The sequence below is a fragment of the Myxocyprinus asiaticus genome, chromosome 14 (genome assembly GCF_019703515.2).
Source record: "Myxocyprinus asiaticus isolate MX2 ecotype Aquarium Trade chromosome 14, UBuf_Myxa_2, whole genome shotgun sequence".
NCBI classification, from domain to species: Eukaryota; Metazoa; Chordata; class Actinopteri; order Cypriniformes; family Catostomidae; genus Myxocyprinus; species Myxocyprinus asiaticus.
In genome coordinates this window covers 699,975-709,164 of record NC_059357.1, presented here as the reverse complement: position 1 = coordinate 709,164, position 9,190 = coordinate 699,975, and the positions used below count along the sequence as shown (strand labels likewise).

At 34.8% G+C, this 9,190-nt stretch overlaps 1 protein-coding gene and 1 non-coding gene across 3 annotated transcripts; one reads left to right on the top strand and one right to left on the bottom strand.

Moving 5' to 3' along the window:
* The first annotated feature begins 38 nt into the window (after window positions 1–38).
* On the top strand, window positions 39–192 carry LOC127452385 (U12 minor spliceosomal RNA). Its single transcript, XR_007899253.1, has one exon. It is a non-coding gene; the product is annotated as a U12 minor spliceosomal RNA (small nuclear RNA).
* Window positions 193–1,818: 1,626 nt separating this feature from the next.
* LOC127451281 (nuclear factor 7, ovary-like) lies at window positions 1,819–7,367 on the bottom strand. Of its 2 annotated transcripts, none has more exons than XM_051715846.1 (6): window positions 6,380–7,367; window positions 6,165–6,260; window positions 5,834–6,067; window positions 5,732–5,751; window positions 5,508–5,662; window positions 1,819–3,285 (listed from the first exon to the last, which is right to left on the bottom strand). In XM_051715846.1, the coding sequence occupies exons 1-6, from the start codon at window positions 6,755–6,757 to the stop codon at window positions 2,777–2,779; spliced, it is 1,392 nt and encodes a 463-aa protein (XP_051571806.1). In that variant the 5' UTR covers window positions 6,758–7,367; the 3' UTR covers window positions 1,819–2,776. The 2 variants fall into 2 exon arrangements, with proteins under 2 accessions (XP_051571806.1, XP_051571807.1); XM_051715847.1 differs by having other exon boundaries at window positions 1,820–3,285; window positions 5,544–5,662.
* Window positions 7,368–9,190: the final 1,823 nt, after the last annotated feature.

Here is a 9,190-nt window from a genome sequence, read left to right as displayed (position 1 = left end):
CATGTGTACTGTAGTATGTACTCGATCACTCACTGCGCATGCCTTAAACTGATGAGTAAGGAAAATAACGACGCGGGGTGACGCCCGTGTCCTCGCTCAAACTCGCGAGAGGAATTTTTGAACGGGTACAGGTCCGTCTGTCAGGTGACTCACCTACTTCGTGAGATGCCGCGCGGAACCAGGATCTGCCCCGAGAAACCCTCAGATAAGTTAAAGAAAATATATAGAAACAAAGCTCATAAAGTTATTAGTTCAATATTCCGGTTTTATAACAAAATTACATCAATCTCACTTGAGTAATCTTATAATAACATTTCAAGATTTATTAATATCATTTTGTTCAACATTAAACAATTTAATGAATATTAATATGAAATGTAAATGCATAAATCTTAATAGATTAAACACTTTTCAGTGTGGAAATTCATTTTGAAAAGCTGCCAATTTTATACCATAATTTAATTCTTTACTAACCCAACCACAGTTTTACTAAATTAACCAGAGCTAAACTATTGTTATTGTGCTACAATTATTACTGTAAAGTTCCTATAATACATCTATAATACATCTATAATACACTGTGTACACAAAATAGTTACACTCAGGAGCTTCAGGACAAAAATATCCCCATTGAAACCCATTAAAACTGCAATATTTGATCCCAGTGTCATTAAAGCATAAAATCATGAATTCTATGATATTATGCTTTCATTCCGGAGCCCTGGCTTCAACATTTACATTATTAATATTTTCCACCAGATGGCGCCATTTTCCTCATGTTTAGCCTATGGAGCAAATACATGCTTTTCCCCTATTCTCTGTTTGCTGTATTATAGAGCACTGTAGGACAACTGAATAAATGATGCAGATAAAATTGTGTGTGTGTGTTGGTATTGATGTTAGAGAGTGTGTGTGTGTGTGTGTGTGTGTGTGTTGCTATGGATGTCAGAGAGTGTTTGTGTGTGTAAAGAACAACAGTGGCATTAAGTAAACAAACTGGCATTTAAAGGGTTAAAATCCTGAAAATGAATGAATATTTGGTAGTTATGATCAGGACTGATGTTGATTAAGTGGAAAATAATATTAATATATAATATTATTATGGCAGTTTTTTGATGTGGACTTTTTTGTCCTCTAAGGACCTCTGAGTAACATCTTTAAATTGACTCACAATATACTCATTTTTCTTTTCGCTGTTCTCTCTAGTATCATTTACAGAGAAGAAATTGATGCGATTTGAAGTTATTTTCATTCTAGTCTCTCTACAAATCCGCTGAAATGAATCTGGTTACCATGGCGATGATGTCATGCACTCTTTGTCATCCTGTCAGCACAAGTAGAAATGCACCAATAAAAATGAGTTTAATAACGAGCTGAAAGAAACTGATTCATTCAGTTTTTTAGGTCATGTAACTTTCTCAAACTGGAATGTTATGCGCCTAAACTCACCAACTAAGTGTAACAAAATATTGAACCATTTGATGATCTTAATACTACATGAAACACACCTTTTACCTGCAGACCACAACAGAATGAGGAAAAATAGGGTAGGACAGCTGTACCATTTCAATTTAGCATACTGTATAAATCTAGAGGTACAGAGATTCTACTTCATAAAGCTCTTCCATTTCAAGTATAAAAACATTCATTATTTTTAATAAAAGTGTTCAATTCCCCTAAAATACATTTACTCACATAAAATGTACATTTTCTTACTTAACTCATATGTGTTACAGAAAAAAACAGGCATTCCCCTTTAAATGAAGGTAAACCTCATGATTTTAACATGTGAAAATGATTTTTTTACTTGAGATTTCTTTAAAAATATGTAAAAAAAAAAAAAGGATTTCTTCCAGTGTAAAAACAAATAATAATTTTACAGAGAAAATATAATATAATTAAACATTAATTTCTCATTTTTTAATAAAGGTGTTAAATTCCCCTAAAAATACATTTATTCACAGCAAATTGAACATTTTCAGCAAATATTTCTCATTGACAACAAATTTTATTTATAAAGTTGTTTTGAACTTTTCTTAATTTGACGCTATATTTGCGACACAAGATATTATAACAGGAAGTTTCCTTAACATGTATAAAAAAGTAAAAAATGACAGTCAAATATTGTATTTATTTTAGATGTAAAATTATGATTTCACTGTATAATTAATGTTAAAAATGTATATTATATCTAACAAGAGAATACATGTAGTTTTACACTAAACTATTGTTAAAATTACGGTGAAAAACAATAATTGGGCGTTCCCAGAATTCCCTGCGTGACCCTTCACATCTCATTATATTCTATGGAAATAGAGATGTTTCTTCTTATTCTTTAATATCAGTTATGTACTTTGGGGAGTTCTGTGTTATATTTGGATGTTTATTGCATTATTTTAGTATCACATGTGTTACTCTGATGGTGTTTTGTGTTCGTGTCTCTACATGTGTATTAATTATTTCTCCTGGATGATTCACTCTTGATGAACTTTAAGTCATCATGTGACCTTCTGTTGTTATTTAACAATACAGATCAAAACAAAACAAACAAACAGACTGGATGGGGAGAGTAAATGTTGAAATGAAGTGTTTTTACAGTATGATCAAATTGAACAGATTTCTATGAACTATGAAAGAGCTGGTTAAGAAGTCGTGTGGGATGGTAATACTCAATCTTATTTGATTAAATGTTAGTTGTTTAGTCTATGTTGGGTTATGATTTATATATTTAATATGAAATATCTCAAAGAAAAAAACATTCAGATATTTTCTGTTGTTACAAACATTTTACTGGTAAAATCCTCAGAGGGGATGTGACATCATAACTCCTGAAAAATGGCAAGAGTGTGTGTGTAAATGTGTGTGTGAATGTGTGTAGATGTGTGTTAGTTACAGGATCAGAGAATGACACTTTTCCTCCGTCATAATCCAGATGAACTCTCACACGCTCAAGATTATGTGTGACAAGAAACACAGTGGGACACCATGAGAGATATCCAAGATTATACTCCACACTCCAGACATCAGTGTTAAAGAAAACATATCCCTTCCTCTGGTTTGATGCTGTAGTTACTCCAAGAATCCAGTTTTTATTGTGTTTAACCTTCACATCCCAGCAGTGTGTTCCTGAGTTAAAACCCTCTGAACCCAGAACACACGAATCATATTTAAATCTCTCTGGATTATCAGGTAATGTTTGTCTGTTCTCGCTGAATCTCACACTGGTCAGATCATCAGACAGGATCAGATTTGGATGTGCAGTGTTTGGATCCAGAATCACAGGAGCTGATGAGAGAAAACAATCAACAGATGCTTTTATTCTCATGTTCATATAATCATCAAGAGTGAATCATATACAGATTATTATGAATTATGAACACGTGTCATATTGATGAAACACTATCAGATATTTTCTGTGATTATCGTCAGTGTTGTTTTTAGTTACACATTATTATCAGAAACATTGAATCACATCAATACAAGAATTAAATACAGTATGTGCTGTAGAAATTGGAAATGTGTGTCCCATGTCAAAAGAAAGTGATATATTGGGATACTAAAATAATAAATGAAATAGAAATGTTATATGCTGTAAATACACTGTACAACAGTAACTTTAAATATTCAGTATGATGATCATGTTAATTTCAGCAGGTCTTGTTGATCTCTGTATCATTTATAAGTGTGTATAGTGTCCTGTATTGAAGGGGTGTGTTTACTTCTGTCTCTTCGGTCTATTGATGAGTTGAACACATTCACTAACAATATAATCAAAAGGTAATCAAAGTCTTTTTAATCATGTGCATTTATTCAGGTTATAATTCTGAATGTTACAGGTCATGTGTGTATTTGACCTCTGAGGGGTGACTGAGAGTCTGATGAATGTCAGGAATAATGCAGAAACAGTGTTTACTCATTTATCCCGACTCCCAGAGAATGAATATGCATGTGAGTTATAATTAAACCATCAATCATATAATGATTAAATTAAGCACAAATTCTACTGTGTTTCAGTTTTAGGTCATTAATATACCACATGTATTTACTGACACAAATGCATTCTTATCATATTCAGTGTTGGGTGTAATTGGATTACAAAGTAATTAGTTACTTTTCGAGTAGTGTAATTTATTACATTTTAAATTCTTGTAATCAGATTACAGTTACTGACTTTAAATAAAAGTAATTACTTTTAAGTACATTTCTTGGGTTACAAATATTTCTAAAAATATTATTTATGTGTAAAACAGTTAAAATGTGAATTCATATGTTCATATGTGCGTCTGTTCACGTTTCTGTGACAGTTGAAGTGTGCAACAATGAACAAGGAGAAAATAGACAATATTTTGAATTTGTTGAACGGAAAAACAACGTTTGTGAGACGTTTGGTTTTTGTTTTGTTCTGTCTAATGATGTCATTGCAGAGATTGATTGGAGTTTTAAGAGTCATGTGACTGAACAGGGTTGATGCAGAATTATAAAAATCGTCTTAAGACCATTTTTAACACCTGAGCAAATAAAAAGAATATTGTATGTCCACACAGAACAAACCAACACAATCTTAAAATTGGTCTTATGGGTCAATTTGACCCTTTTGAATTTTTAACACTGATTTACATAAACTTTAATTTAAGTTTTCAGCCTGAAACTTCATGACATCTTCCACAGAGGTGATCTGAACCTGGCAATGTCATATTTGTTAAATTTCATGTACTTATGCACAAAGCTAAAAAAAAAAAAAAGTACTGACGTTGTCCTTAAGGGTCAAATTGACCTTTTTTGTGTTGAATAAAAAGCTTTTAATACAAGTTCTGTTTGCTCGATCTCTCTACTTTTGGTCTTAGATCATTCCACTTGATGGCAGCAAACACCAGAAATGTTTTTTTTTTTTTCTAGCACTTTCTATCATAACATTCAGATCTGAAAAACAGGGGGCGCCCCAACGTGGTTTGTGACTCCGCCCATAGACATCCAGTCTTTTTTGGAAGCCCCGCCCTTTCCACATATTTTGTGAAATATCTCGGCTTCTGAATGGACTACAAATGTAATCTTGGTGTCATTTGAAAGCTAATAAATAAGGTTTGCAATGATGAATAACATTGTATCATAAATATTCAGGAACATATTTAAATGATTATAATAGTGTTTGGGTTTGGTTTATAATATTTGTTTTGCTGAACTGCATTTTTTCTGAACATGAGACATAACAGTGGATTATTTAAACACAAGCTGAGAGACGAGTAAAAATAGACTCATTTTGTAGAACACATCTTAAGGTAAGAGCTGATATAGAGTTTGTGGATATTTGGGGTTTACAGAAGCAGTGATCAGAGCAGACATGAGATTTATTTACTTTTTTATTCACAATTTCACTTTGAAACTCTTGATGATTATTTGAACAAAATAATCCAATAACTAATCATTTAAATTGTAATTTATTCTGCTTTTTTATAGGTGTTTATTTGTTTGTTCGTGTGTGTGTGTGTGTAAATATTAAAATCTCACACATAAAGTGTAATAGCAGAGATGTTTGGTGGACTCATTCTTGTGGACAATGTCTTGCATCTTCTTCCAGACTCTGAATGTCAGGTTGCCCAAGTAATGTGGCACATTAATGAAAGCTCCAGAAGTCATCTGTGGATCCGGCTGTGAGCTCTGGACTCTGGAAGAACATTCAGGAGTCAGTACTGCAGTGACTTTGACTTCACAACCATAGAGAGGAGACACTTACCTTTCCATTGTCACAAAGTTCTGCAAAAGACAAAAAAACACTTGATGATCTCCTCAAATGATCAATAAGAGCAGAAATCAATGATGAGAGTTTGACTGTCACCTTTAGAAATGAGACATTGTCATTGGCTTTCATCATTTCCTCCATGTCTTTGATTGTGTGTGAAAGAGCTGAGATGTGTGTGTTCATCTCCTCAAGCTTCTTCTTCATCATCTGACTCTTCTGCTCCTCTTCCTCTCTCAGTTCAGTGATTGTAGCTTCTTCTTCATCTCGGAGAAACTCATGAAACTTCTTAAACTCCTCTTTAATCTGACGCTCTGTGTGCTCAGCTTGAGTCTGAAATCACATCAAATTCACTTCAATCAGCTCTGCATTCACACACATCACATCATTTATCACCAAATGTGTTTGATTGTTGATTCTGTATCCTCACCTTGATGTGTTTAACTGATTTATCAAACTCTCCTTTAATGTTTTCTGTGTGTTTGAGTTTCTCTTGTAAAGACTCCAGTGCTGTATTGAGTTCCTCCTGCAATTTAACAAAGTGAAAATACTGTAATATGTTCCTGTATGTAATACATAGTATGATGAATATTGTTTAAAGCTATTTGTTTTTCCTTAATATGACTCAAGATAAATTTGTCATACCTTGTAAGATGAAACAACTTCACAGATGGGGAGAAATTTGTGATTGGTATGTTTTTGTGAATCTCTGCACACTAAACACACCGGCTGTTTATCGTGCAGACAGAAGAGTTTGAGTTTCTCACTGTGTAAACTGCAGATCTCCGTCTCATTTCTCTCCTTCACAAATAACTCACATAAGTTCTTTAGTGAAAGACTAACAGGAGGTTCTTCTGTTGAAGATCTTCTCCTGCAGACAGGACACTCCTGAGTTCTCTTGGTTTTCCAGAACTGTTGAAGACACTCTTTACACACACTGTGACTACACGACAGAACAACAGGATTCTTGTAGGTTTCAGAGCACACGGGACAAGAAAGTTCTTCCACATATAGTGAATCCATTTTCACTGTTTATAAAAGCTCCAATGATCTGAACTTTACTTTCACTTTCTGAATGTTGCTTTCAATAATGAATAATCATCAGAATCACCAAAGATCTGCTGTCGACTCTAAAACAAACTTCACAGAAATCTTTTTTGAAAGTCTTTCCCTTCGTTCTTCACTGATCACTGAGTCCAAAAATAAAGAAAATAATCAGTATGAGAGTAAAGTGAGAAATAATAAGACAGTCACTTCCTGGTAAGTGTTTCATGAGGGTGGAGTTTCTGATCATCTGTGGGTGAAACAAAACACTTTCAAAATGAACATAGAGTAAAGCTCGGGATCAGACACTCAATTAAAACTGTAACGTTGCTGCTGGTGCTGGCAATGATGTAAACGAAGAGAAGATGATGGTGTAAAGAACCCAAGTGCAAATATATTAATAAACGTGAGAACCCTAACTACAAACATGAAGCAAACATAAACATGAACTTGACATAAACTTGACATGAACAGCATACCAAACATATAATACCTAACAAAGGACAATGGAAAACATGAGGGTTTAAATACATGGACATGGGAGAACACCTGACAAAGATAACCAATAAACAGACAGAACAGATAACAAGATAATCAACCAATAAACCAATGAAAACAAGACACATAAACATGGAGGGAAACATGAATCACATGACTAGGGACACATGACATGAAACAGGAAATAAACTTTCAAAATAAAAGACATGAAATACATGAACACACATTAAACATTACATAAACATATTAGCAGAAAGAATGAATTGAAATTATAAATATATATTTACAATAAATATTGATGTCCTACAAAACCTGGTCGAAATAAAGTATTAAAGCAGCACATTTGTGTGGCAGGCTTCAGAGTCTGTGTTTTCTTGGTGAAACAATTGGTGAACTTGGGGTCAACAGCAGTTATATACAGTTTATCGTAGGGTTTTATGTATATGCACCTCTCTGTAAACCAATGAACTGTAGAGTTTTGCTATTAAAGTACATTCTGCAGTACATTCATCTAGGATTAGAACACAAATGATTTGTATTACATGCAAACACTGTAATCTGTCTTTACACACTGAAGTGAGTGTTCGGTGGGTTTAATTTGGGAAATGCCCTCCCTTGTGGATCTGATTGAAATTAAGGTTGTAGTCTAACACCAGCAAAGGCACCGACGGACTATTCTTTTTCATTCCCTGTTGTGTATATTATAATCTCTGTCATTATACAGTTATATCACTTTATCAAATAGATTTAACAGGCAGATCAGTAGAGTTACCTAACCGACTCTATGGCAGGATCACTCAGAAACAAGATCTCAGCTGTCCGAGAGGAGCTGGCTTCTTCTGTCAGCACTCTATGAGCCACGCAAACTGGATCAGCGAATATAGTCTTTTGTGATGAATTCATGAAAGACTTGCAAAACAATGTCACAACACTCGGAAAAGAGGGATCGCTTCTGAGAGCTAAATGTGATGACCTGGAAAGCAAAGCGAGATGTAAAGAAATTCGAGTGTTGCCGTTATTGAGGGAATTGAGAGCACTCAACCGACTCAGTTTGTTGCACAGATGCTTCAAGATATCCTTAAACTCAACATGGAACCTGTTGTCGATCGGGTTCACCGGGCGAGCCCCCACAATTATTCGTGGTCAGGTTGGAGTACTACAGTGATAGTGTAAACATTCTATGAAAGGCAAGTGGTCTGGAAATTTCATTCACCTATAGTGGCACCCTTCAGGAAACTTTTGCTTCTTTCAGCAGGGTGAGGCATCTTTTTAGGGATAATTCAGCATTCAAGGCTTACAATTTCTTCTATCCAGGCCAGCTATGGATTATCAGAATCAGAATGAGCTCTATTGCCAGGTGTGCTCATGTACACAAGAAACTGTTTTTGGTGATAGGAAAAACAAGTGCACACAAAACATTACAGTGAGACGCAGAATATAAAACAAGGTAAGAGTTTAAATAGACATACAAAAAATAGGATATATAACATAGAATGGTGTATGGACATGGGCAAGTGGTAATATATGTGCAAGGTAGGAGTATGTACAGTTACTGAATTAAATATGAGTGAATTTACATATGTACATGAGATATTTATTTACATTATTGCACTATGGGAGTCCTGATGCAGTTTAATTGTTCATGTGATAAGTGGCCTGAGGGTAAAAACTGTTCTTGTGTCTGGATGTCCTGGCGCTGATTGCTCTGTAGCACCGGCCAGAGGGCAACAGTTCAAAGAGGGAGTGGGCAGGGTGTGTGGGGTCCAGAGTGATTCTACCTGCACGTTTCCTCACTCTGGAGACGTACAGGTCTTGGAGGGTGGGCAGGGGGCAACCAATGGTCCTCTCAGCAGTCCTGACTGTCCGTTGTAGTTTCCTTTTTTCTGATTCGTACCTGAACCAAACCAGACAGTT

Coding starts and splice junctions, on each gene's coding strand:
- LOC127451281 (XM_051715846.1), bottom strand. CDS start 6,757: ATGGATTCACTATATGTGGAAGAACTTTCTTGTCCCGTGTGCTCTGAA. Junction 6,261..6,379: donor AAGTTGTTTCATCTTACAAG/GTATGACAAATT, acceptor GTTAAATTGCAG/GAGGAACTCAATACAGCACT. Junction 6,068..6,164: donor AATCAGTTAAACACATCAAG/GTGAGGATACAG, acceptor ATGTGATTTCAG/ACTCAAGCTGAGCACACAGA.